Consider the following 27,968-nt stretch of genomic DNA (forward strand, 5'->3'; position numbering starts at 1 on the left):
ACACACAACCACACAACACTGCTTCTGGTCTTAGTGCAGAGATGAAGCTTTAAGAGAAGTTACATTTAGATTAAAACAATCCAAAGCCTGCAGCAGGGTTGTTTCAGAAAAGCACACCTGCATGTTTCAAACATCTGAACAAACTGAAATAAGGAAGCAGCAGTTTAATCTTTGGATTGAAAATTAGACATATTTGACAAAGTAACCGCATTTGGTCTCACACACCAGTGCACGCGTATCACAATAAGAGTTAGATGAATAAAAAATAAAAAAAACATGAATACAAAACAGAAAAATAAAATGACTCATTGGACATCATCGCTCTCCATCACAGCATGTGTGGGGAGACGGCAGGATTCAGAGGTGTGTGTGTGTGTGTGTGTGTGTGTGTGTGTGTGTGTGTGTGTGTGTGTGTGTGTGTGTGTGTGTGTGTGTGTGTGTGTGTGTGGGTGTGGGTGTGTGGGTGTGTGTGTGTGTGTGTGTGTGTGTGTGTGTGTGTGGGTGTGTGGGTGTGTGGGTGTGTGTGTGTGTGTGTGTGTGGGTGTGTGGGTGTGTGTGTGTGTGTGTGTGTGTGTGGGTGTGTGTGTGTGTGTGTGTGTGTGTGTGTGTGTGTGTGTGCCTTTAAGTGTTTGTTTTTTCTTAATTAAGTCTGAAAATGAGAGCTGCTGCTCCATTAATCTGATTCTGCTCAGAGTTTCCTCTCAGTCCCGCCCCCCCCGCCCCGACCATCAGCATTAACATGAACTTTTAAACATTTAAACAAAAACTAAAGAAGTGGCCGCTGCTGCACACGAGAGAACACGTATTCAACACATTCAGCTTTAAATGGAAAAATAATCCCATGAACAAAAGGCAGATGAGTTTACATGAAACCATGACTGGAAATAAAAGCTCCTCCCTTCAGTACTTCATTCTCTGCCGTCAGGCGGGTCGTCCACCCAGTGAGCACACGATACTGAATACTGAGTGAATGTAGTCCTTACAAAGACAAGCCTGGTGGTTCTGTGGTGCCGTGTGAGTCGGGACACGACCACACAGACGGGTGGTTATTATTTTTATTACATGGTCACTGCAGTCTCTTGGGTGTATTTCATTGGTTCCACATGACAGGAAGTGACGTAAACTGGTACCAGGCGGCTGGTGTTGGACCTCTGTTGTGTGGAGAGAGCAGAGGACTCTGGGTGCTTTCTGCTGTTGCTTTATGAGCTCCACTGTGTCATCCTCGGTGTGCAGGGACGATATGTAGAAAGTCCACGGTTTGGGGGGGGGGGGGGGGGGTCTGTAGGGGGTCCCGTTGTGATGCGAGTACAGCCGGTGCCGTACGTGGACGCTGTGTTCTTAGAAATATCAACAAGTCAATGTGAGCGTCAGCAGGAGGAGCCCCGCTCAGACGTTCAGACGTGCTCACAGTCCCACGGCCTCTTTTGTTTGACTAAATAAGTTCATTTCACAAAATCAAAGCACTGAGCACAAGCTAAATGCTGGCCGTCGCTGATTTAGACACTTTTGGTAGTAAAACTGATTTTAAGGCTCAAACATTCAACACAAGTTAGTGGAGAAAAGTATGTGGTTCCTCATGACTGATAGAAAACTTCATTTGTTATACACATGTACAATAACAAGAAGAAATGTTCTGTAAGGCATCAGATGAGATGTGAGGTTGAGGTCAGATGTAGTGTGCTACCTGATGAGAGTCTGATCATCACCCTTCTTATCTGAGGAAATGTTCATTATGCCGGAGGAGCACCGAGAGAAGGAACCAGGCGTACGGACGTCCTGCTGTTGACCTGAAGCTCAAAGGTTCAGGGATCGGTGACGCTCATCCGCCCTCGCCGTCGCGGACTGCCTCCACGCTGTGGATCAAAGTCCTGAATGTAGGACGCAGGCCGGGCTCGCTGCTCCAGCACTCGGCCATCATGTTGTGGATCTGAAGGAAGAATCACAGCGGGAACGTCACCACAGAAACAAGAACACGTACAGTTCTTCCTACAGCTTGTGATGACCGAGCTCTCTGCTCTGGTGAGCTGATGGACTCAAGCAGGACAAAAAGGTAGAAAACAACATTTTGGTCTTTTATTTTGAAAAAATGTAAACATCCAACAAGGGCTCAGTGGGTAACCTTCTGGTGAAGGGGCATCGACCCAGACACGTTTTTCATAAAAGTCACTGACCTCCTTTGGACAACAGTTGGGAGCAGGTAGCCGGTAACCCTGCTTCAGCAGGTCTATCAGGTGGTACACAATCATCTGGCCCTGCTTCTCATTCCCCATCTTCTCCATAAACACCTGCAACAGAAAGACAAGAGTTTTTTTTCTATGGCTTTGATCAAAACAGCTCGGTCAAACTTAAAATCACCCCTAAAGAAAACGAATGAGAAGTGTTTCCTGCGTCTGAGAGCTCAATCAACTGATTTCTTCAACGACACTACAGACTAATTATACTGGCCTCTGTTTTAAGGCCCAATTAGGTTAGTCAGACTGTTGACAACCACATGAATGGTTCCATGACAGAAAGTCAAACCAAAATACAACAGTAAGAGAGAGAAAGGAGTGCCGTACCGCTGGTGGGCTGCAGTTCTTGTCGCTGTAAGTGAAGAGTTCATAGAGGACGACGCCGAAACTCCAAACGTCTGAAGCCACAGAGAACTTGCTCTCTGTCAGGGACTCCGGGGCGTACCTGCAAAACACCACGTCGGACACCACAACATGTTAAATACACATCTCTATGGAGGCAGGACAGAAACCGGGATGGAAAGCCAAAAGGGTCACAATTCATCACATTTTCCCCAGTAGGAGTTTTGAATTCAATTCTTAAAATGAGTGAGTATCCAAAAGAGAAAATAAAAGCAACACTAAGGAAGCAACAAAAACAAAAACAGTCACTCCATCGCCCCATTGACCCCGTTCGGACCGGTGACCTTTGGCATAAAGGCTGAATCCATCTTTAATGGTATCGTTAGGCTGGGTGCGTTTACACTGATGAATCGTGACCCTTTCCACAGACGCACCAAAACAAAATCACGTTTTCCTTCCTGTGTGAATCACTGATCTTATCCGTGTTTAAAGAGCAGCCACAGAGGGTTACGGCAGTCACCACGACTGTAGACACGTTCTCAATCCTTTATCTTGACTCAGATCAGCCCACAACAATATGAAAACAGGTGTTTTGAACGGCTCACAGACACGTGCAGTGCGTCCTCCTCACCAGAAGATGGGGCTCTCCCCGGGCTCTCTGACCGTGTAGTACTCTTTGTCCTGCGGCAGCATCTTCGTCAGGCCAAAATCACCGATTTTCACCCTCATCTCGCTCTCCACCAGGATGTTCCTGGTGGCCAGGTCTCTGTGGATGTATCGCTTCGTGGCGAGGTAGTCCATACCCTGAGGTGAGAGGAGGGAAAACGACTCCTGTTTGGTACTCAGAGGAATATTAAACATGGCAGCACACTTTATTTTATAAGCCATATTTTATAGGAAGGTGGAACAGAGGAAGTTTGAACCATAAGCCTTCTGATTTCTACTTGCTTCATTACCTTACAGATCTGTGAGGCATAGTGCAGAAGTTTCTTGGAGTCAAAGCGGTCTTTGTGCTTGATGAGATAATCTCTCAAGCTGCCGAAGGGGAGATACTCCATGATCAGCCGAAGGTTCCTCCGTCCTGCGGAGACAGAAGTCAAGTTTGATACTGAGGACAGAAACCGTGCCATGTGAGCGGTGGACGGTCAGAGTGGAGGCCTCTGGGAAAATCTAGATTTATTAGTTTGACAGGCAGCAAATGTGGGAACTGTAGAGACGTATTTATGGATAACAAAATGTGCCGGGTGCTGATATCAAATCAAGGCTGAATGTGCTGCTCAGGTGAGTCTGATCTGAACACACAGAACCCTCCTGGAATCAAGATGATCTAAAGAAGCCAACAAAGTAAAGAGGTACTTCCATGCTGATGTAGGAAAACATGTATTCAGTATTGATAATAGCTCAGACCTGCACTGTAGCAGACTCCTTTGTATTTGACGATGTTTTCGTGCTGGAGGGATTTGAGGATCTCGATTTCCCGCTCAAAGTCCCGGAGGTGCTCAGCTGTGCTGTGCTGGAGCTTCTTCACGGCCACAACCTCCCCGGTGCTGTCCTGCAGGGGGTCGTACCTGCACATCTCCACGCTGCCAAAGTTCCCCTGGGGTAAGGGGGCAGGGGTGAGGACACAGAGCACAGGTGGTGATTTTTTAGGTGGCATCAGTGAGCTGCTTTATCACAAGAAGAAGCTGTCAGGACAGAGAGTCTCCTGAGACAAATCAGAGACAGCTGGCCGTCCATAAAGGATCAAAAAGAGATCATGTGGGCTGGATGTTTATCTGAAAGATGCATCTCCACCTCCCATTTAGGAAAAAAAACACACACACTAAAGCAAAGCCAACCTCGAGAATCTGCAGCTTAGGGGAAGCTTAAAATTCCTTAAAATGCTTTATACAAACATTTGTATTAACGAGAGATTCAGGAAGGAAAACTCGAGTTACTGAGAGACGGACACTTGAAGGCGTTCTCTGAATACTTTGTGGGAGGTGAAGGGATCGGACAGGGAGATGACTGCAGTGTTTCTGTGTGTGCGCTGTCTCACTTTGCCCAGCTGCTTGAGGAAGATGAGGTGCCTCTCCTCAAACTGGGCCGGCTCCTGGCTGTCGGAGGCCCAGGGGAAGCCGGAGCCTCTCGTCCTGTTGGGCACCATGTCGCTCTCCACCAGCAGCTCGTAGTCTGCAACACAGCAGAGCCATTTTAGACCAGATCCTGGTGCACGAACACGGTGGACCACATGTGGAGAGGTGGTCTGACGTACGGCTGAGTGTTGTCTCCCTACCTGGTGTGAAGAGGCTGTTGAGATCCCTGATAACTGCTCTGAAGGAGGGGCGGTGTGACGGCTCGTAGTCCATACAGCTGTTGATGAGGTTGGCCAGCTCTGTCCATTTGGGGGCCGGCAGCTGGTGCCTGTCCTCATAGAACAAGTTCTTCTGCAGAGGAAAAGATCAAAAACGTCAGCACGGGACTCCACTTTACACACCAAATGTGTTCGCCTCTGTTAAACACAGCTGGCTCTCTGAGGCTTTAGTGACCTTGGAGCAGTCCAGGGTGCTGAGGGGTTTGTCTCCGCCGCTGCAGATCTCCCACAGGGTCGTCCCAAAGCCCCACTTGTCTGTGGCCGAACTCAGGTTTTGGGGGTTTTCAATGCACTCTGGGGGCACCCATGGGATACGCTCCACCAGGACTGATGGACGGACATGAGGAGACGCAGAGGGGAGGAGGAGGAGCAGGACAGAGAGGAATAAAAAAACAGGTGACAGTCGGTGACACTCAGGTGTGAGGTCGGTGTCCTCTCACATCAGGACTGAACATGAAGTCCTGGATCTCACCTTCTCTGGGCAGCACGGTGATGCTGATGCCCGGGTCACTGAGTTTGATGAAGGGCAGGCTGCCCGTCGTCCGATCCTCCTCCCTGATCAGGAGGACGTTCTTGGCACAAACATTTCCATGAACGAGGTTCTTATCCTCCTGCGTGCAGATATGGCAGAACAAAAAAAAGAAATCAAAATACGTTCCAGAATAAAAGACAGATTGTGGTTAAACGAGCGGCAGTGCAATCTTACCAGGTAGTGCATCGCCCAGGCCAGCTGCTTGGCCACCTCCAGCTTCCAGGTGATGTTCACAGAGCTTTTATTCTTCTTCAGGTAGGTGTCCAGAGAGCCAAACTTACTGTGCTCCTGCACCATCATGCCTGACAGATGATACCTTCATTAGTCACTGCTATCTATACTGAAGGTCTTCTAAACAGAGCTGCAACAATTAGTCTGCTAGGAGAGTAAAAGTTAACTGTTCATAATCATTTTGGTTATCGATTGACCACATGGAGTCTATTTTATTCATAAAATGTCCAAATTCCAGCTTCTTAAATGTGAATATTTTCTGGACAGTAAACTGTCCATCTTTTATTTGTGGGTAAAACGAGACCTTTGAGGACGTCACATTTTTTACCAACAACAATTAATCAAGAAAATGACATGAATGAAAGAAACAGAAATGATGACTTGCAGTCCAACTTCCGAACAAAACTCCTTCTATTAAAACTCCCATTTCAGCAGTTTGTGGTTTGCTATAGCTGGTTTCCTGTGGTTTGAACATTTTGTCATGTTTTCGACACTTTCCTCACCCATTCAGTTCTTCATCCATAATTTGCCATCTGGTGTGGTTTAGCTCTTATTGGCCCACATGAGAACTCCGGCTTTGGTCAAGAAATTTGAGCTATTTGCACAACAAATGCCTGATTTATATCCACAGTGGGCCACTCTGACGATGGGCCAGCACTTATGTCTGCTGTCTTTCCTTTATTTTTATCTTCTTTCCTGCCTGCACGCAGACATGTGAATGGTAAAGGTTTGCAGACACATCGCTCTGATGTTTCAGGCAGAGATCAAGACGGACTTATTGGTCGCGAGATCTTGAACTGGCCTCTTTATATGCCACAGATTAAAATCACCACAACGATTCCTGTCCAGTAGTGTGTGTGTGTGTGTGTGTGTGTGTGTGTGTGTGTGTTGCAGACTTACTCTCATCTCCACAAACACACACACCATAGTTGAGGAGTAAGTGCTTGTGGGAGAGCTGGCTCATCATACTGGCTGCTTCAAAGAACGACTGTGAGGAGCAAAAACGAGAGCAGGGACAAGCAGATTAGACGATATGATCCTGTTAACGTGTCCCCTCTCCACTTCTCGTGTCCTCAGAGTTAGAGAAAAAGACAGAAAGGGTGTTATCACATGCGCTCTCTCACTCAGTCAGCAAACCTCTGAGTAGTTGCGGTGAGCCTTGTCCAGGATCTTGATAACGACGTCTATCTGGTGTATCTCTCCGTAGTCTCCAAGCTCCTTCCTCACACCGCAGAATATCTTGGTGAACGTTCCTTGGCCCAGACTCTCATTCTAAAAACGAAGGCTTTTATTGTTAAGTTGAACGACTGGACTTTACTGCTTAAAGGATATCTCTGGCATTTTTAAACTGGGACTTGTTCAGAGCTACAGAAACACATTTTACTCAGGAGTTTCTGGTGTCCCACCATCTTGGTCAGGTCGTTTTTTTGTGTTATTGCGTGACTTTGATGTTTTACACTTCTGTCCTGTTCTCTAAAACCCCTGTTTTAGTGAATGTAGTCTGGTGTGTGTGCTGTTTGTGGTTAAACCAAAAGGATCTTCCAGGTCTCTCTCTGTAGGGATCCTTTCCATGATGCTGTCACACACTTAGAATAACACTCTGAGCCTGTCAGTGGATCAAACAAGCTCTTTTAGTGGACCTACTGTGATCAGGTGCAGTTGTCCCAAAGGATCACGTTGCAGCCATTGCAGCCCGTTTGGTGGCTGCTGGCTGAGGTGATCTACTGGACCAGTTCCAAATGTTTGGACTTTCTCCAAAATATGCATAAAAAATAGGGCCCAAGTTTGAAAACCCTCAAGTTACCCTCCAAAAGGCTCTTCACAACACAGCTGAACCCAAGTTGAAAACAGGAAGATAAAAGAACCCGTTGAACCCGCTGAAGTTTGAGGGAGAAGACAAATAGAGAAAACCCCTGAGCTCTCTGATGCTTCTGTGGTTTTCCTGTTACAGAGCTGTCGAACAAAATTTCAAGCTGACGCTGATGTTGTGTCGGAAACAGGCGACTCGCCGAGGTGACTCGTACAACACGGACCACTAACACATGTCCACAGGGACTTCTACTGAGCGGCAACAGGAGAAGAGTTTGTGTTACCTGTGGAGAACTCTCAGCAGCCCCTCACGCCCCCTCTGATCAAGACTATTGATATGTTTCTGATGGGCTGTGACCTGTTACCCTGTATCATCTATCTACATCTGTAACTTGTGTGTTTGGGGCAAGAAATCTCATTCAAAGACCTTTCTGACACTGATGCAAGCTCCTACAAATACAAACAAACAGTCGAAGAAACGTTACGGACGTTTGTTTTTCAGAAGAGGGGAGCAGCTGAAGCAGGAAGTCAAAGAGGGGTGTCTTACGATGACGAGGTCCTCTTTGCGGATCTTGTGGAAGACCATCTGGCTGATGTTGTGTTTGTGGAGGGAGGGAGACACTGGAACCTCGGCACCTTGGTTGTTTCTGCACACCAGCAGGTTGGATTTATCTAAAGAGAGATAACGGAGGATAGGGATTCAGATCTGTCTGAGTCACACCTGGATCATCTGCGTCTGATTATTTCCACAGCAGAGTTACTGCTTTTCTTTGTGTGATCCTGCTGAATGGCAAATATGAGTAGAAATTAAACAGCCACCAATTTAGACTTTTTAATCATGAAAATCAGCATGGATAAAATGATGTTTTTACACTTAAAGACAGGAAGCTTTGCTCAGAAACAAGAGTCTTGTCAGCCGGAAACCTGGAGGAGGGATCACTGAATCATTAGTAATCAGTAGCGAGTCTATCGAGTCCCCACTGAGATGTAATGGTCTGCCCTTTTATAGGATAACAATGGTTCTGCTGCAGTATATCAGTGATTTAACATTTCATTTCCCAAACTTCCTGATAGCTTGTTGTGCTGATGAAGCTCCCAGGGGCTGAGTGAATTTATTTCTGAGCGCTGCAAGCCAAGAGTTTGAGGTTAACGATTATAACTGCACGGTCTGATTAATGAATCCGAGCCAAAAGGTCGTAAAATGATTACTTAGACTGCATTTGTCATTAGTTTGAACTTAACAGGAATTCAAAAATGTTCCAGCCTAAAAACCACAAGGAGTCTGATACAAACAGAAGCTTGAAAATGGGTAATTGGCGTCAGAGTCAAGGACCTTGAACTGGGTCTGAACTGGACACGGCCTTCACACAGGATGCTGAACACGCATTCTTGAGCCTCTAATGAATTACATTGTCTAATCACTGCTCTCAAAAATGTTAAATATTTAACTTTCATATCAGATTTTGTAGCTTAAAGTTTTTTTTAAGGAAAAAATATTTTTTTTGAAATGTCTCCATTTTACTGTACATGTTTTCCTTTATCAGTGTTAATATGTGAGCGTGTATTCTCATCAGTGTGTGTGTGTGTGTGTGTGTGTGTGTGTGTGTGTGTGTGTGTGTGTGTGTGTGCAGCACTGACCTTTGAGGCTGGGCGGGCAGCACCTGGTCAGCTGGAATGTGTATCCGTCAGTGCGGAGCGCCTCCTTCTGGTAGCAGTGCAGAAGTTCCCTGAGGGAGCCGAAGCTCCTCTTAGCACCACTCAGGATGTACTCTCCCGCCTCCGTCTTCACGATCTGACAGTGCTTGTAGTCCACCATGCTTTCATACTGACAAACCAGACAGAAAACCATCACAGTGAGTTGTGCTGAATATTATTATTATTATTATTATTATTATTATTATTATTACGTGAGAGCAAACATCATGGCTTCCTGCAAATCAGCGAACAAACACAGTTGACTTTCAGAAATAGCCCCTTAGCTAAATGTAGTGATGCTGCTGTGGTGTCTGTGCCTCTGACCTTCCTTTTATTTAGTCCAACACCAGCTGTTACACCAACATTGTGTTTACACTTTAGTCTAATGGCTGTGGTTCCTCTGGAGGAGATAACCTAGTGGTCTGGTCATGGGCTGAAGAAGCGAGTTAATTATGTCTGTGCATTAGCAGAGAGGGTGTTGAATGTCTCAGAAAAGCAGCTGTTCCCACTGATGGAGGGCCAGCGTGAGCAGCTTACCCCCACTACAAAGGACATGAAGTATTTGTCGTATTCCCTGGGGCTGCAGCGTAGGATGTACAGGCCTTGGTGGTTACCAGAGTGACGCAGCTTACCAATCGTGAACTCCATCCTGTGATCAAAGAGACAGAGTGTGTCTTTGTGTGTGTGTGTGTGTGAATGCTTCTGTGGTTGTGGGTGCACGAGGACATGCCTGACGTGCTACATCTGTGCATATGTGTGACACTCACGACACGGGACCGTGGCAGTAGCTCTGAATGCACTCCAGAAGTCTTGGCGGAGCGACCTCTTTGCACAGGTAATGGTGGGCGTCTGCGACCAGCCTGTAGTACCCGTCAACCAATGACACGAAGGACAGCGCCTCTGACAGCGAATGAAACTCCACCTCCTTTGTGGTCAGACGGAGACGTGCATCACAGGGGAAGAGAAGTCATTCAGTGCCTTTTTTTTGTTTTACCTCTAAATCAGTACAACAAGCTTTCAGTTGTCCTTCTCTGTGGTCACTTAAAACACATTCCTCAGGGGTAACGTGGCTTATGTGCATTAGTGGATTAGATTAGACTGGAATAAAGCAAAGTGAACGATTAATTTTAGAGTGACGGCAGAGCAGAGTCTGAAGCAGAGAGCAGTGTGGGCTCTACCAGGGTCTGGTTGTCCTGTCGGGTGAGGGTGACGATGCGACTCTCCACAGAGCCGTCCTTATTGGCCTGTTTGATGCTGATGTCGATCACCTCGGGGAAGTCGCAGTACGTCTGGAGCTCCTGGAGACACAGAATTCTGCTTTACATTTGTACTGGAAGAAGACACACATGCACTCTCGTTGTTACCAACGCCTAGAGCTCCATCTGTTGGTGCAAAAAACACAGACATCACCGTGACTACACGATCCCGTCTCCTGGTCCTCACCTCCTCTGCTCCCTCCTGCTCTTTCCCTTTGGACCACTGGATGCCCTTGTTGCCCATGACGACAATGGTCACCTGGCGTGCGGAGGGGTCGGTGACCTGGAAGCGCTCGGAGTAGAGGGAGGGCAGCAGCATCTCCAGGCTCATCAGATATTTGAGCTCGAGGTTACACAGCGAGGCCCTGCACTCGCTGAACTGCTGGATGAACCTCTTGAAGCTATAGCGGATCCTCTTCCGAGTCAGGATGTTGTATTCCTGGATGCGGCTTCGCATGCATCTCGGCAGGAAGGATTTGTAGCTGGAGGAGGAGAAGGATGGATGGGTGAATAATAGGAAAGACAAAGAGATGAGGGAGGGGCGGGTGAAAGAGGTGAGAAGAGCAAACGCTGCGTAGGCCAGTGCACACGCTGCGTCCACCTCGTCAGAAAAGGACATGTGAATGTGGAGTGTGGAGGCAATGCTCTGATGACCAGATACTGTAGACGCCGTTCCAGCTGAAGCATCATCTCACACAGAGATAATTCATTCAGCTGCATGAACGCACACATGATGAAGCTCGGTGGATCCTGAGGAGGCTGCCACGCTGCTCTGAACTCATTATTCATGAGCTGCACCACATGCCCACCAGCAGAACACAGGGCATCTCACATTGTTATTTTAGTCAGAGAGCCTGCAGCATGTGCATGAGACTGAAATTGTCTGGAGTTCATCAGAACACTGTTGGATACGTTTTATCTTCCTCATCTTAAAGGCGGCTTTATAGTTGGTGATGCACATTTCTCAGCTTACAGTATTAGACTGTTGGTGAGTGCATCCTACCCACTAGGGTTAGGGTTAGGGTTAGTATCAAGTATCTCTACTTTACTGGAGTATTATATTTTTGGAAACATATTACTTTTACTCCAAATGTGGTACTTTTGACTCCTCTATGGTTCTATGAAGGTTCCAGTTGCTTGATACCGTGAAGCTCAGCTTTGACCTCAGCAAACAAATTTTCGTTTGTAAACCTCTAGGGGGAAAATCAGTCGCAGTGCACTCCTCCTCCAACGTGCACGCAGCGTTTCTGAACCGTTCAGTATAAACTTGTGGTAACAATAACTTCGGCAGATGCAGATGCAGATCCGTTCTGTTTAAATCTGTTAAATCTCTCATAAGCTCATCAGTGCCAACATAGATTCTCTGTCTAACCTGAGAAAGTCAGTCGAGGGATGTGAGCATTTGTTTAACTGCAGGTAAACATTTTTAACCAGGCTGTCTGTGCTTTGGTTGGTCACATGACTTTTGTTGGATTTGCCCTCCGAGTTGTCCCATCAGACCATCAGATCAGTTCGATCAATTAAGGCAGCATGCTGGCCGGTAAAATGTGCCTTCGAGAGAACAGAACGACTTCTGGTTCGAGTGAGGAAACATCAGATGGGAGACTTGAGATGCAGAGCTGGACGGGTGCAGTTTGCCCACCACTGATCCTACCTGGTGTCATTACAGATGTCCACAGGCGACCGGTTGCTCTCTTTGGCGAGCCTCATCATGTCGAGCACCGCCATGCCCAGGCACTCCTCCTGGGCCTCGTGGCTCACGGGAATATGAACCAAGCCGTTCAGGAAGTCACTGCGCCACTGGAGGAGAGAAAAAAGTCACATCGAATGGATGAAGTCGGACCCATGAAGGGAGGAAGAGGAGGAGTGAAGTAAGAGAAAGGGGTGGGCTGGGGCGCCATCAGTTTAGTGCACATGTCTGAACTTACTTATTGAATAGAAACAAGCACAGAGGAGCTTTTTGGAGCCAAACGAACAGTAATCAGACGGATCAGGAGCTCTCTACGGCACATGAACACGTACATAACAATGAGAACGGTGTATTTTAAACTCAGACTGGTTGAGATGTTGAGAGTGTTTGAGTGAAGCTGTCTGTACGTAACAAACATCAGAGCTGCATGCGTCAAGTTCACACGCCTGTGGGCAAGAACAACACACACGAAGAGTAAAAAGTACCCTGACACACACTTCCCCTTTTGTGCTTCTTAGACACTCATACGAGCCCACATCCTGGTTTCTCAGCTTACACAAGAGACAGGCTGACACCACAGGCAGACAGGCAGGCAGACAGGCAGGCAGACAGGCAGGCTGAGGAGCGGGGGGCATGTTTTATCTCCCCCCGGCCTCTCTGCTTATCATTATGTTAAAAAACAAAACAGGAAGCAGAGACACAGTGGGATGTGGATGGGGTGAAGGAGACAACAGTCATGTTCTTTGACTTTGACTATAATTTACATGCATGTAATTTACATAAACATACAAAGTACCTGCACATACAGTTTTAACAGTTTTACAGTTAGGCATGAAGGCGGACCTGGAAAAACTGGTATGCCATGACAGAGTCATCCATGACGGAGCTCTCCATCCCCTTGGACAGGCCATATCGATGAGCATACGCCGAACTGCTGCTGTTATACCAGCCAGGAAAATAGTATCTGGACAGAGAAGGAGAGCAGAGATGATCCAATGAGAAAAGGAGCCCGAGCCTAAAACATCACATGAAAAGTCTGAAACAGGTTAAAGAAAAAGGCACAGCAAAGATTCGTACCTGATTCTGAAGTGCAGGCTCTCGCTGGCCGGCTGGTGCAGCTTAAAGATGTGATTAGGAGGGAACCATATCCTCTCGCTTTCCCTCATCAGGCCAAACAGGTTGCAGTAGGCTGGCGCGATCCCTGGGGAGACGAACAAAACACATCAGATCCTCTGAAAGTCACTAAAACTCACCGCCCCTTAAAGACTGAAATGGTTTCTACCATCACTGCTGCAGAGGTCAGACAGCCCGGGTCTGTGGACCGTCGCTCTGAAGCGTTTTCATCATCTTGGATTTGGAGCCAGAAGCGACGGTCTCTGATTGGTTAGTGAGCACGGACCTCTCAACACTTCTTTAAAGAGCTTTTTAGAGCTTTAAGAGCAAACATTGCAAATGAAGGCCTAAACAAAGTCCTGCACAGGAGCGGTCTTAGTTTGGAGGGCTTTTACTACTTTGGGAAAACTTCAGTATTCAGTATTATTTGAGCATCACCCTCAAACGTCCTCATTCGTCCTTTAAAACGGCACCAACAGCAGCACTGTGTTTTATCAGTCAGGCCAAGTGGGTCATTAGCAGAGAACAAATGTCACCACACAGCAGGAAACACTCACTAGAGTGAAGCAATGGTACGAGGGTGTGTAAGAGGAAGTACGCTCAACCACAACAGGCGAGGGGAAGTTCTGAGAAGGTTGATCTAAAAGTCCTACCTCGCTATTGTCTTCATTTATTACAATATCAAACAATGAAGTGAGCAGCGACCTGCAGAGTGAAGAATTTTCACACAATAGGAGCTGAGATTTATGGCACACGGACAGTTTATATGTTTGACTTCATCCTGAGGACGGACGAACTCTCTGTGGCGGTGATGGTTGTGTTTCCCTTGCTAAGTTATTCGAAAATCTAATTTGAAACTATGTGAGAATGTAAGTGTAGTGGTTTACCAGACATGAGAGGGAAGATGGATGACAGAGGGAGGGATAGTAGAAGTGTGAAAAACAAACAAAACAAAGGAAGTTGAAAAGTGGGGGTGTAGAAAAAGCAGAAGATAAAAAGGAGACAAAGAGAAGTTGTTTGCTATCGGCTGAAGAGCAACAGAGCGTGGCAGGGGGAGATAGAGAGAGAGCTGAGAGGAAAACAGACTCAACAGTCGACAACTTCCTGATTTGAGTTTGTTAGAAAGAGAAGAGGAAGAGCCCGGCTGAACGCTGCGGCCCTGTTTCCACAAAGTAAACAGTGGACCGGCTCTGATAGCTGAGACGTCTGTCTGTTTCTTTACCTGGAAATAAAGTCACATGAATTTGGCCTCAGAGAGACCAAAACGCACATAAAACTGTGTATAAACGCCGAGCAAACAAGCAGATTATTCCTGCATGTCGAGGGAGTTAAAGGGGCATGACCAAAGGCATATTTACAGTGCATTAGAATGACACCAGGGGAAAGGCACCATCTTGGCCGTTGACACTGAATTTGTGTCTTCACAGGGCTTCATTCATATAATCCCACACTGACTCTGGGACTGAAGAGGCCATGAAAATTAATAATTCATTCTTTGGTCAACCAGTCCATTTGATTATTTACAGTTGCAGACACTCCCAGCTGAAGGCCTTTCAGCCACAAACTCCCAGACACTGCTCCCCCTCCCATTTTCAAAAGCTAATTAAACTTTACAATATAAAACATTTTCATGACACTTTTTCTTTCTTGTCGTTCCTTTTCCTCGTCTTTTCTAACACGGATGTTTTAGCGTCACTTAAAGTCCAGATGGATCTGATGTCAGATAGCTGCTGCACAGATGAATGAACCAAAGTGTTTCTATCTGACGTGTGTGTGCAGACATCAGACCTGACATCCGCAGGTGACTCACCACACGCTTTCGCCGCACTGATGCACAGCTCCTCTGCTACGTACTCCCCAGGTGGAAACGTGAGCACGCTCTCTGAACCGCTGGCCCCGCCCCCTCCTTCATCCTTCCCCAGGTGGTACAGGTGAACAGTGAGGCAGGTGATGCTCGTGTCCTGCTTGGGGTCGGGGAGGAGGCCGTTGTGATGTGCCGCGGGACCGGAGGTGGGCGGCTCCATGTCTGTCAGCAGGATACAGGCCATGGGCTGCGTGAAACAAACATCCACCTGTCCAGGGATGAGGCAACGAGACACAGGTGAGAATGAGAGCAAGAGAAATATATATACTGAGGTTCACATGTGAAGATGTACTCCTGCTAGCATGCTGATGTTTAATAGGAGGTACAATGTCCACCATGTTCACCATCCCAGTTTAGTGTGTTAGCATGCTAACAGTGGCTAATGAAGGTACATTATACCTGATGCTGATGGGGAGTCATTAGTTTGGTCTAACTTTCAGTAAAGTCTTCCTCTGGAAGTCATCATGTTTCAGATGTTTCATTACAGTGAATCCAGTGCTTGTTGAGATATGTGAGCACTGACTGATCCACAGAATTACATCAGTATCCACGCCACACGGTTTGCTGCACAGACAAACCCAAGAAGTCGTCCAGGGGAACTGTTTGCTGGCAGGTGATTGGATGAACCGTCTGTCTGACAATCATCAGCTAAAACTCTCTTGGTCTTCTTTCCATGAAGAAATCCTGTGCAGGTCAGATAGAACTGATCCTTTAGCAGCCCTGATTGTTTTCAAACCAACATTGCCGTCCCACCTAAACCCTGCTGCTGATTGGTCCAAACCACTTGAATCACATAGCTCAGAGTCTGGTAAGATAGATATTCTGTGATGGTGATCTGGCACGGCTGGAAATTTAGTGGAAATGGTGGCTGTGGTGTTTTTCTTAACTGAATCTTACTCAAGTTACTGAATCTAAAAACTGTCAGTCACAAACAGTGGGTATTCTGTCCTTTATAGCTTGTCATTACCGGAGAAACTGGCGTCTGCGTCCCATCGGGGATAAACACTGATTATTTGATTCAGGGAGTCTGAAAACTAAAGCTGGTCTTTGGCAGAAAGACTAAAATATCCTGATAGATTTAATGCAGTTATGCTCAGAATAAGATTAAAATGCCTCAGTCACAATAAAATGTCTCACTCTGATTTAATGCGGTAAGTCTATCATGACTGAATCGAATTAAAGGATGAAATTAAGAAACTTTAAATATCATCACAGGGCAAGACCTCAAATGCACCCACGGGGGAAGAGGAGCGCGTGGAGAAAGTGGAGAAGAAAGTGAAGTCTTATCATAGATCATCATTAGACCGTTAGTGTGGACATCAGAGGTCTCACTAACAGACTGGTGTTAGAGTAGAGAAAAGGTACCTTATATGTGAGGAATGTGTAAACGTTTTTTTAGTCCGTCCGTTCACTCTGACTTATACTCGACTCAAAATGATTGTTATAGCAATAATAATAATAATAAAAAACTTTACATTACATTATACAGAGCCCCAAAGTGCTTTACAAAAGACTAAATGAAAAATAGAAGAAAAAAAAGACTTAAGAGGCAAAATGAACCAATAAATAAGAACAATAAAACAATGAAATGCATAAAAACAATGATGTTAAAAAGGTCAAATTAAAAGTAAGAAAAAATTACCGAGCTGCTTCTTAAAACTATGGACGGTAACGGGGGGCTGCTTCACCGCTGTGAGTGGATCACTTTGGATCATACAAAGGTTTGAAGGTGCCAAACAATGAATCCTCAGTGTTGCAGTCAGCCGATGTCGTGATGCTGAAGCTGGAGCGATGTGTTCCCTTTTCCTGGTTCTAGTTACGACTGTTGGCTACTGAATTCTGCAGAATCAGAGTTGTTTGGTAATCCTCTGCTGGTGCACTGCAACAGTCCGGTGGAGAAGACACACTGGATCCAACAGAAACTCTAAGTATCACGCTGGTCCGTTTCTCTGGACTCCACAGCCACTTGGGCTCTTTCAGATGCCAGAGATGCTCTCGTGTCCCTCTCTGTAACCATAAATGGTTCAGCGGCACGAGATGAGCGCTGCTGATCAGAAGACATAATTACTCACCACAAGACTGCAGTGCAGCAGGCTTACTGAGCCGGACCGCCCTCAGGCTCCAAACCAAGTGTGTGTGTTCAGCATCTGGATGAACGTTTGGTACTTTCTCTGTTCCAAGTGCTAATGCTTTTACCGCACTGTCTGCTGGCCACTTTCTATTTATCAGTGCTGTAGTTTCTAAGCGTGTTAGCAGCACGGCTCCACCACTTTGGAAATTTGGCTTGATAGTCTTTGGATGATTGCCACGAGGTGTGATAGACACACTCACGTCCCCTCCAAAATAAACCAGTCAGTTAGTTATTAGTGCTTATTAATTAGCATTAGCATGTTAGCGTTGGCTTGGTGAGAATATGTTGTATATGACACTGTTTATGAAAATGCTAAAGCACAAGATTCTTTTCTCCACTATTTTTTCCAACTAGGTCATGTTTTGTTTGCTGCAGATCAAATGTAATTAATGCTTCTAATGGTATTGATCACAATCTTGTGAATCAGTTTCCTGTGTTGTGCTGTACTGTGAAGGAGGAGTTCCCAGTAAGCTGAAACAGAATATGGGCTGTTTTCAGTTGAGATACTGGACTGTGTCCACATGGCTCCACGCTGCTGCTCTGCTGGCGAGGAGTTACAGCGGTAGAAACAGATGGAATACAACATCTTTTCCAATATTTCATGTTTTGCAGTCAGACTTTCCTGTCTGAAACAATCTGTGTGTGTGTGTGTTAAGGTTAAGATGGCTTATAGATACTATACTAATAATATATTGTTTTTAATGTGTTGAGGGTGGGGTATACTACATCATTTCTACATTTCATAACGTCCTTGCATTCTTTTCCTGTACGGTGGTGACTGTGGTTATTAAAGCTGCACCCTGAACTACAGCGATCAATGAAAACCTCAGAGCATCCCACGCTGGACGTCTCCTCTGAAGCAGCACAGACGAACAATGGTGGTATTATTCTGGAGTGATAAGAGTCAAAAACTGTAAAGACAAAGTGCCACAGTGTGAACAATCTGCACAAATGTTTCTGAGGGAGGATGAACTAAGTGAATAACAATATGCTGTAGACAATATGAAACCATCCGCTCCTTAGAATAAAAAAAGCTCTCTGGGAAAAGCACAAAAAAAAACAGAATTTGAAAAATGCAGCTCCACCTCCCCCCTCGCTGTCCTAACCTTCTTCCAGCAGATGACCACAACGTTTGCAGGCACTTCATACGTGCAGGAAAATAAAACTGAAGCAGCCCTGACTGACGCGGAGTCAGATAGCAGTAAAATAAGGGTATCAAACAGGCTTCTGATTGGCTTTACACGCTTAATCTTATCTCCGGGCCAATTTACATTTTATTTACAATTTGCAATTTATTCTAGCTTGAAAGAAATGTACTTTTGTGTGCTGCGGTTATCTCACTGTGAATTACAGGCAGTAGCTGAGTTACAAACACCGACAGACACATTTAACGTAGAGTTTGACAGCAGCGGTTGTTTAATTTTTGACAGGGTCACTAATTCTGTGCAGAAGCTGCTGTTTACACACCCAAAACGTTTATCACGCAGCAGACAGGCGGAGAGCAGGACCCAGTCCCTGCTGGGTCTTATCTGGGCCTCGGTGCTCGCTGAGGTCAGCGCTATCAGCTCTGACACATTTTGCCCTTAAAGCTCCAACGCCGTCTGCCGATGGTGCCTCTTTAGTCGGCCACCAACCGACCGCTGGGCCTCCCTTAAGGTTTGGACTAAGTTCCTTATTGTCTGCTGCGATTCAAGAGGCTGCTGGAAGCCACAAAGCCAAAGTTCCTGACGAGAGCACAAAGCTCGCTGACCGACTTTGTCCTGCAGAGTAATTTTCAACGCTGATATTTTTCCCACAGAATACATTTGGATGGAGTAAGATACAGCAGGAAAGGCACATATTAGAACTCCATGCTCAATGTGCTTTTATGACAAGTAGAAATGTTTGGCAGTGGGACTGCCCAAACAATGTTTTAGTGTCCTTTAATCAATGATATTACATAAGCACTCTACTGAATGTCTATATAAATATTTATGTCAAAATATTATCTGTAATCTATTCTCCAATGGGCTCAAGTGAGAATGGGATGAACTTAAGTTCTGGCTCAGTGGCTTGTAAAGCACTGCCAAATACTAATCCGCTATAAATGACACTCAGACACTTTATCAAAGCAAGTTGGAAGAAAAAAATCAACACGTAGTAAAAATCAGAGAGAAAACCCCTCCACACCAGCAGGGTGGTCCACATCTGCTCAGCACTTCTGGGTAACAGAGATTTATTTAAGAGGCGCAGCTCATCATCCATTTATCACTTTAAACTGTGAGGATGGACAAACAATGGATGACAGTGAACAAAACTACACTGTGGTTTCACTTCAGACGGTTTTAGTCGGTCAAATCAACAACAGAGCCACTCAAGAAGAACCTGAGATACAAGATGAGATGACTTTAAGTGTCCACAGATCCCGTATAAGGTCCAGGAGGTCTGATGGGGTATTTACACTCATCTTAACAACCGGCTGTAACATCACCAAATACTCCGTGCACTCAGGGCTGACCCACCCGAGGTCTACGCTCACATCCAGTTTGTCCAACAATGCTCTGCAGGAGGAAATGGGCGTGTACTCTGACCTGCACGCCAACGTCTGCAGACTGGCGCCTGTTTCTGCTGTGTGCCAGATGTTTATCCATCTAGAAAAAATGTCTGAAGTTTATGATCAAGATAGTTTTGGTCAGAGTCCTGTAAGGAGATCGTTTTGCTGCCCGGCTCAGTCATACGGTTCTGCTTGACCCTCCTGATTCACTGTGCCACCACAGCACCACCAACCATATCCTGGAGAGGTTTTCATCACACTAATCCTGCTCTTTAATCTCCTCCTACTCTTACACCCTCTTAGAGGACTTGATTATGAAATCCCCCCTTTTGTCTTTTGGCAGGAGACCTCACATGCAGGAAAAAGGATCATAATTAAAAGAGGACAATGGTGGGCTGGACAAGCTGACCAGGACCACTGTTTTTTATTGTGGGATGTAATATTTAGTCACTGAGCAAACAGTACAATAAGAGAGCTGTGTCTGAAGTTCATATTGTCCTTGGCACCATTGCTCACCCACTTCCCATGCGCTGATGCAACACTGTGGTTGCGTAAGTGCATTTAAACTTCCACAAAAGTGTCAGCGAAACGTAACCACGCAGTGTGTCCTTACTTTCTGTATTGACAAACTGAAATCAGCACAATACTGTTGTACGTTCCGCTTTCTTTTGGTGTGACTTCCCACTGCAGAGGGACAAGTGGCCACTCACTACTCACTACTGCACATGGCTCTTTATATCGCCGATGCACAAACAGTACACCACTTTCTTACTTTCTCGTGCTATGTTAAAAGAGATCCTCTAATAAAACACCTCAAACTGATGCAGGCGGTCAACGGTGTACACAGTGCAAAAAGCAAAAGCCCTTCAAATATAAATGAATCGAGGCTGTGTGGTGATTTTACTCCAAAACACAGCACCGTGTGGGATGTTTTCACCCTCCGGGGTTCAGACCCAGCTGCAGGTCTCTCTACGTTCTGGTGCTTCTACGACTGACGTGGAAAAAGAAGGCGATCTGCTGTTTCCACTTGTTCCACTTTAAACTAGCCGACTCTTTTTTCTCCACTGCAGCAGCTGACAGTGAAGTTAGCTGTGTGTGGCCTGGATGAAACCTGCAACACACATGATCACACACGTCCTTCCAGTAAACCCACACGGAAAAACGCTCAACCAGCTTGCAAGAACTGAAGAATCAACATATGAATAACATTTGTGTAAAAACAATCAGATTGACCTGTTTCTTCAAACTTCACACAAAATAAAACAGCTGTTTACAGCATGTCTAACCCTAAGTACCGCTGTTGTAAGTGAAGCCTTGTTGTGACAAATGTTGAGTTGGTACTGTATCTTCCCCCGCAGCCCAGCAGTCCCCTTTACAAGGCAAACAGTCAGTTTAAGAGCCCAGATTAGTGTCACTGGTGGGGATGACTGAATCGTGGCAAAAAAACACATCAAAAGTGTGCCTGAGAGCCTGAGCTGGAAAATGACTCAACTGCTCTGACAAGAATCAACTAACCTGAGTCATCTGCAGGGTAAACATCCATTAAAATGCTGTGGATCAACAAACTGGACTTCTACCAGTTTATGAAGCACACACAGCTGGACCTGATGCAGTCCAACAGAACAGCGCTGCGATAAACCCCACCTGCAGGAAGGCTGGCATGTTCAGATTGTGTGTAGCATCACTACGATTCAGCAGCTCCGAAAACTGCAGTCTTTACCAGCGGTTGGACAAATGATCCACACAATCGCCACCTTTATCCTCGTGATGCATCATCCATAATCGTAAGCCTGAGATTTTCCTGCATTTTGCCAGTTTACCTTTACATTAGGTGAACGTCATTACTTCACGTGTCCTGGAGTGGGCGCCGATCAAAATGAGACCTCGTTTCATCTACAGGAAGTTTACGTATACTGCACGTTCGGAGGCACAGCTGCCATCAATCATACAAATCACACGCATGGAAACATTTCAGGAGCGTAGATGGAACAATCGTCAGACAACGTGCGGAGCGTAAAACGGCACAGGGCGACCCCGGACCTCAGAGGAGGCCCCACCAGCATCGAGATGCTAGTAAAGGTGGAGGACGCACTCCAGGTAACAGCCTGAAGTACACACACACACACACAGGTGCAAATAGCATCTGCCTCAATGTTTTTTGTCTTTGAAACCTTTTTTCAGATCAGCTGCATAGATATCATGATCACACCTGCCAGATGCCAGAGCTGATGCCACAATACAGTAAAAAATACCTTTTTGGGCCTTTTTTCAGGGTAATTTTTCTTCATGGTGACATGATGTATCCAGATTACATTTCCTGCAACACAGATTAAAGCCAGCATTGGCTGACTTTGGGGTCTTTATTGCTCCTTTTCCACCAAACTGGCTTCGGTTTTTGAAGCGGTTAGCGGAGTTTGAGTGGAACCGTTGTGATCGAAGATGCATCATCAGCAGAAGGTGTTGATCAGTGCACAAGGCGAGTGAACAGATGGCGGATTATTTGTTTCAATTAAAAGATAAACACGCATGGTTCGATTTTTAAAGATATGAAGACTTAGAAGACTCTCTAAAACCTGCTTTTCTGTTCCAAACCAATTCATTTTTGGTTGAAAAGCTCCAAACGGCTCATAATTAGGTTCAGGAACTGGAACAGGACCAGTTCCATGTTGGTGGAAAGGGGCTACAAGGTTCATAACCCTGTTAGCACACAGGTTAACTCTACTGATCCAGAACCAGACAAAACCTCCCACTTACACGATCCTGATCAATAAATACCCTCATAACTCTTGGCTGCAATAACTAGATTATAAACACTGTGAGATGTCAATAATCACCATGTAAAGCAGCTTTGTATCTTGGTTAGTATTTATTCTGTGTATGCACTGTGCATCTTCTATTGTTCTTGTACATCTGTGTATATAAAGTCTGCACTGTTTTTGTGATATTTTGTGTAATTTACATATCATATAATCTGCACATAGTGCTTATTGTTTATTATTAACTAAAATGCCAATAAATAGACATGAAAAAACATTGTTTATATCACACATTAAACTCTTAAACATTGATTTCAGTATCAACACGGCTCTATTCAAAACCCCTTAAAGAAAAACAACAGTTTAAACCTTCATGCTGCATTAGAGTAGCAAGACTTTCGCGTCAGATGGGTGCAGCTAATGAACCGCAATAAATACAGCACGAATAGAAACCTTTAGAGAAACATGAAATCTGTCAGAGGGGCAGATAAGTATTTCACACCTTAGTTCACTTTTGCTGACTGCGGCTAGTTATACAGTTAGTGGTAGAGTTATGAAGTTAGGATTATTTCAGGTATATAGTTAGTAATAGAGTTATAAAGCTTTATTATTATTATTATTATTAATAATATTGTTATTACAGTTATACAGTTAGTGGTACAGTTATATAGTGAGTGCATATCAATATCTATCTTGTATAACGTTAACGCATTATTATTAGTTACATAGATAGTAATAGAGTTATTATTGCATTATTACAGTTAGTAATAGAGTAATAAAGTTATATTATCATTATTATTGTTTTGTAATAGAGTTATGAAGTTGTATTATCATTATTATTATTTTGTAATAGAGTTCTGAAGTTATATTATCATTATTATTGTTTTGTAATAGAGTTATGAAGTTGTATTATGATCACTATTGTTATTACAGTTGTTAGTAGAGCAGCTAATTAAACATAAGCTAAGCTAACTGTAGTTAACTGGTCTGAACACACACACACACACACACACACACACACACAGGTAACTCACCTGTGGTTAGCTGAGGTCCTCCGAGCTCCCCAAACTGCTGGTCTGTCGGTATTTGTAGTCCAAACTCGTCGTTAGCTAGTTAGCTAGCTAGCTAGCTAGCTAACGGGGCACCGTACCAGAAGCTCCGCCGCTCCGTCATCAGTCCCGTTAACGGCCATCCCGCCTCTGCCCCTCATCCTCCGGCGCTGCTCTCCGACCTCTCGGTAACTGTCAGCGGGGACTCTGTCGTGGTTTCCTGCCTGACATGCTTCTGGGTTTCCGGGAGAGACGGTGGCTGTTCTGACTTGCCGCTCCTCCTCACCGCGGCTGTCTGCTCGTCTGAGCCGGAGATAGTGACTCTCTGACGGCGTGGTGTCAGCGGGGAGGGCGGGGCAGGATGCCTCCACACGGCTCCGGACCCACCGACTCTCCGGGTCTGTTCTATGGAGGACCGAGACTGACAAGAATACACACAGAAAACATAAATAAACCAGTGAATAACCAAGTATAAAGTATACAATAAGTATACTATAGTATGAAGTATAAACAAACCATTAAAGACACCACATATAAATATTAGTTTTAACTATTTTGTAAATGTGACATAATCAATATTTCTGTCTTAATTTGGGTTTGTATTCACACTACTTTCTCATTTGATTTTTAGATTTATTTATCAATGTATTCATCCTTAAATGTATGTTCTTAATATATATAACTAATACCATTATTTAGGACTATTTACATTTTGGACTGCCAAAGAATGGTATCATAATTTCATATATTCTTGCCAAAATTAAGCAGGAAAGTAAATAGTTGGGGAATTAATACAAAGGTAAATAAATACAGAGGAAATATCGATTTATGTCACATTTCATTGTTATGTAATGCTTATATCTATTTTTAGTATTTGTGGTGCAGTTAATTAGCTATTAATTGACTTTATTAGGACTCTCTGGTCCTCCATACACCCTCTCACTGTCTGACATGGGAGTATTTTCTATTTTTTTTATCCCCTTTAGTTGACACATCAGCCAGTGGTAACATGCAACTATACAGACAGTTACTCAAGTACTTGCTCAAGTTACTTAAAAGTGAAAGTGCTCATTCTGCAGAAAAATGGTCCCTGTGAGTGTTTTACTTTCTATAATTATAAACGTAAGCGTATAATGTTTGTGGATTAAATACTGGTGCATTCATGTTCATTTTTAAGTTAAATGAACCTCTTTATAGACTGTTGAGTATTTTAATCTACAGCAATGCATCATGGTCTGTTAGATCATCATATGTTTGTCCTGTGAGAACAACGTGTCTCCAAAAAGTAAACTCAGAGACAGCTTTCAGCTTTGTGCATTTTCCAGTTAATCCAAGGGGATTTCTAAACACACTGTTGCCCATAAAGTTGGAATAAAATGTTTTTTTTACCTCTTCTCATGAAATGATTGTGACAATGTGATTTATTCTTGATAAATAAAGTTTATATCTTCTCAGCTTTATTGATCAAACTCTTCCAAACAGATCACAGTGAAACTTAAACAACAGTGAACCTTTGCAAACTGTGTATTCAGGCTTTAACTAAATTGGGGGTTTTTAAATTCCAACTTTATGGACAACAGTGTCGTTTATTTAAAACAGTTCTGTCAGAAAATGTAGAAATATTTAAATTTAACACAAACCGTAACTACAGCTGTCAGACACAAGTCGAAGAGTAAAAGGTACAGTATTAGAAAGTTACATAAAGTAGAAATACTCAAGTGTTGTACAAGTACCTCGAATTTGTACTTGTACTTTTCGTTTTACTCTGCTACACATCATTGTACTTTTTATGCCTCTGTATTTGTCAGGTATAGTTACTTCAAAAACAAGAGTAAAATTAAAAGTAAACCAGCAACAGACCTAATAATGAAAATGAAATAATACAGAATATAGTATCACTTTCAGGAGCTGTGTAATGAGTATTTATTGTACTATAAGAAACTGACATTTTGCTGATAATACTTTGAAAACAGGGCTGCAGTAAATTTACTTAAGCACATTTAACTTATGGTGACTGTCTCCTTTTTTACTGGGATCTATACACATGGCGCATTAGTGTTTGTGTTAGGAAAGACCCACACTAATAAAGATAAACATAGATGGTCACTCAATTCAATTCACTGTGTTGCATCACAAACAGCATAGTAAGATTTAAAATCATACGGAGGGAATAAAAATGTCTAATTCACACATTGAAAAGCCATTTTTAATCATTCATCACCATAAATAAACCAGTTCCCACCATGTGTCTCAGTCTGATCACCAGCACTGAGGGGGTTAATTAGTCCATAAACTCCTGGGTGACACGCTGCCGTCTAAATGTTAGATCCTCAGCAGAAAGCCAGAAGGGGTCTGGACGGCAGCTGCTTCACCACTGAGAGATCCATGTCGTCCTGCTGCGTGTGCGGCCCGTTAATAATCCCTGTTTAACAGCCTGAAGAACAAACGCTCTCTGTTCTCTCCGTATTTATTTGTGGTTTTCTCAGCCGCTGGATCCCTCATCTCAGGATGAGTCTGCAGCAAAAGGTGGGGCTGGATCATCACGTCCATGTGCGTCCTGAGTGCTGTGCATTTGCTTTATAAGACTGAGACCATCTCATGCTAATGATTATACGCTGTGGCACTGATGATCAGAGGATAGGCCTCATGTTTGTAGTGTGCTCATGCTGCTCATGCTGTAGCAGAAAAGGCCCACAACTTAGTTTAATGAAAAATAATAAAGCCCATCTGTGCAGCTCCCAGCTCTCCATGAATAAACACTCTTTTAAATCTACACAGACCATCACGTCCGGCTCCTGTGACGCTCTACGGCTCTGTTTCCCCACCCACGGTGACTCCATCCTCAGCAAAATGAACGCTCTGAGAGAGAAACGCCGCTTCTGTGACATCACACTCGTCCTCGGGGCTCCGCAGAGCACCACCGGCCGGCCTCTCCGCCTCCACGGTCACAGGGTGGTGTTTGCTGCGTCCTCAGACTTCCTCCGAGACCAGTTCCTGCTCCATGAAGGCCGCGCCGAGCTGAGCCTGGCTGTGGTTTCCAGCGTGCAGGTTGGCGAGAGACTTCTCCTGTCCTGCTACACCGGGATCTTAGAGGTGAATCTTAGAGTAGAACATACCGAATACACCTAAATCTAATCACTGTACGGCATCACACATGCAAAGTGTCAGAGCGACATGAAGAGTAGCCAACGCAGAAATAAGGAGCACACGTTGTGTCTGCGTGGATCGGCAGCTGTAGCTCTGTTTTTGTCTGAATATTGTACCGTTAATTCACTGTTTATTTGATGTCGTTACCTGTGTGTTACTGCAGGTCCCTCTGCGAGAGCTGCTGTGCTACCTGACTGCAGCCAGCGCGCTCCAAATGAATCAGGTGGTGGAGAGGTGTGCTCAGGCCGTCTCCAGGTACCTCAGTCCCACACCGGCTGTCCTGAAACCGGACAGATATTCAGAGGAGGAGGAAGTCCAGCAGCCAGACACCAGGCTCAGGGATCAGGAGGAAAGGGATGCAGCCCAGCCCTGCACCAGCAGCCAGGAAGCACGGGCCGAGGAAGGGCAAGCGGTGGTGATTAAGTCGAGGGTCAGCCAAGGAGGCAAGGAGGATGGGGCGGTTAGGGAGAGGGTGGTTTTATCTAAATTAGAGGACGATGGAGACTTCCAGCCTGGCCGCATAAACAAGGCGTCCTGTCACCTTCACCACAGCACGGACCCCATAAGAAGTACGTTAAGTCCCCCTGAAGCTGTGCACGATCATCCATCCTCCACAACCAGAGGAGGCTGTGATGAGCGTGAAGAGCTGGTGCAGAGGTCTCAAGACAGAGAGGAGGATGAAATGTTCTCACTGGCGGCTCGACTGCAACAATGTGAATATCTGATGGACTCTGATGTGTTTCAGCTCTCTGCAGCTCACCTGCCCAGCAGACGCTGTTGTGGAGACGAGCTGGCAGAGGACTCAGACAGCGTGCTGGTCCAGAGGCCGTACCTGTGCCGCAGGTGTGACCGAGTCTTCCAGCACCTGGAGAGCTATGTGGGCCACCTGAAGGAGCACAGACACTTCCTGTGTCTGCTCTGTGGGAAAGGCTTTTCCCAGAGGAGTAACCTGACCCACCACATACGTGTCCACACTGGTGTCAAGCCTTTCCGATGCCCGCTGTGCCACCAGACGTTTTCCCAGAAGGCCAAGCTGCAAGACCACCTGAATGTGCACACGGGGCATAAGCCCCATAAGTGTAACTACTGTGCAGTGCACTTTGCACAAAAGCCAGGACTCAGGCGCCACCTGAAGGACGTTCATGGTAAGAGTAGCCTGCAAAACCTGCTGGAGGAGGAAGTAGGCTGATGATGAAGACACAGTTTTAGCTTTACTGAATGCACGTTGTCAAATAA

General features: G+C 45.2%; 2 protein-coding genes across 2 annotated transcripts; one reads left to right on the forward strand and one right to left on the reverse strand.

The window, feature by feature from the left end:
- Positions 1–149: 149 nt before the first annotated feature.
- jak2a (Janus kinase 2a) lies at positions 150–23,915 on the reverse strand. The gene is made up of 24 exons (XM_070851159.1): positions 23,571–23,915; positions 15,063–15,324; positions 13,217–13,340; positions 12,983–13,103; positions 12,104–12,249; positions 10,637–10,931; positions 10,372–10,491; positions 9,961–10,118; positions 9,731–9,842; positions 9,137–9,323; positions 8,046–8,170; positions 6,827–6,961; positions 6,590–6,677; positions 5,633–5,760; positions 5,399–5,537; positions 5,102–5,253; positions 4,849–4,999; positions 4,612–4,745; positions 3,981–4,170; positions 3,530–3,654; positions 3,205–3,377; positions 2,559–2,676; positions 2,172–2,285; positions 150–1,927 (listed from the first exon to the last, which is right to left on the reverse strand). The coding sequence occupies exons 2-24, from the start codon at positions 15,298–15,300 to the stop codon at positions 1,820–1,822; spliced, it is 3,381 nt and encodes a 1,126-aa protein (XP_070707260.1). The 5' UTR covers positions 15,301–15,324; positions 23,571–23,915; the 3' UTR covers positions 150–1,819.
- On the forward strand, positions 21,764–27,921 carry LOC139219189 (zinc finger and BTB domain-containing protein 26-like). Its single transcript, XM_070850995.1, has 3 exons — positions 21,764–21,877; positions 26,364–26,678; positions 26,896–27,921. The coding sequence occupies exons 1-3, from the start codon at positions 21,764–21,766 to the stop codon at positions 27,919–27,921; spliced, it is 1,455 nt and encodes a 484-aa protein (XP_070707096.1).
- The last annotated feature ends 47 nt before the right edge of the window (positions 27,922–27,968 follow it).

The sequence above is a fragment of the Pempheris klunzingeri genome, chromosome 19 (genome assembly GCF_042242105.1).
Source record: "Pempheris klunzingeri isolate RE-2024b chromosome 19, fPemKlu1.hap1, whole genome shotgun sequence".
Classification (NCBI taxonomy): domain Eukaryota; kingdom Metazoa; phylum Chordata; class Actinopteri; order Acropomatiformes; family Pempheridae; genus Pempheris; species Pempheris klunzingeri.

Excerpts from the sequence above, each read along its gene's own strand:
- LOC139219189 (XM_070850995.1), top strand. The coding sequence starts at position 21,764 with ATGGAACAATCGTCAGACAACGTGCGGAGCGTAAAACGGCACAGGGCG. Across the intron at positions 21,878-26,363 it reads AGGTGGAGGACGCACTCCAG|ACCATCACGTCCGGCTCCTG; the intron begins GTAACAGCCTGA and ends AAATCTACACAG. Across the intron at positions 26,679-26,895 it reads GCTACACCGGGATCTTAGAG|GTCCCTCTGCGAGAGCTGCT; the intron begins GTGAATCTTAGA and ends GTGTTACTGCAG.
- jak2a (XM_070851159.1), bottom strand. The coding sequence starts at position 15,300 with ATGGCCTGTATCCTGCTGACAGACATGGAGCCGCCCACCTCCGGTCCC. Across the intron at positions 5,538-5,632 it reads CCTGGGCGATGCACTACCTG|GAGGATAAGAACCTCGTTCA; the intron begins GTAAGATTGCAC and ends ATCTGCACGCAG. Across the intron at positions 5,000-5,101 it reads GCACCCTGGACTGCTCCAAG|AAGAACTTGTTCTATGAGGA; the intron begins GTCACTAAAGCC and ends TTTCCTCTGCAG.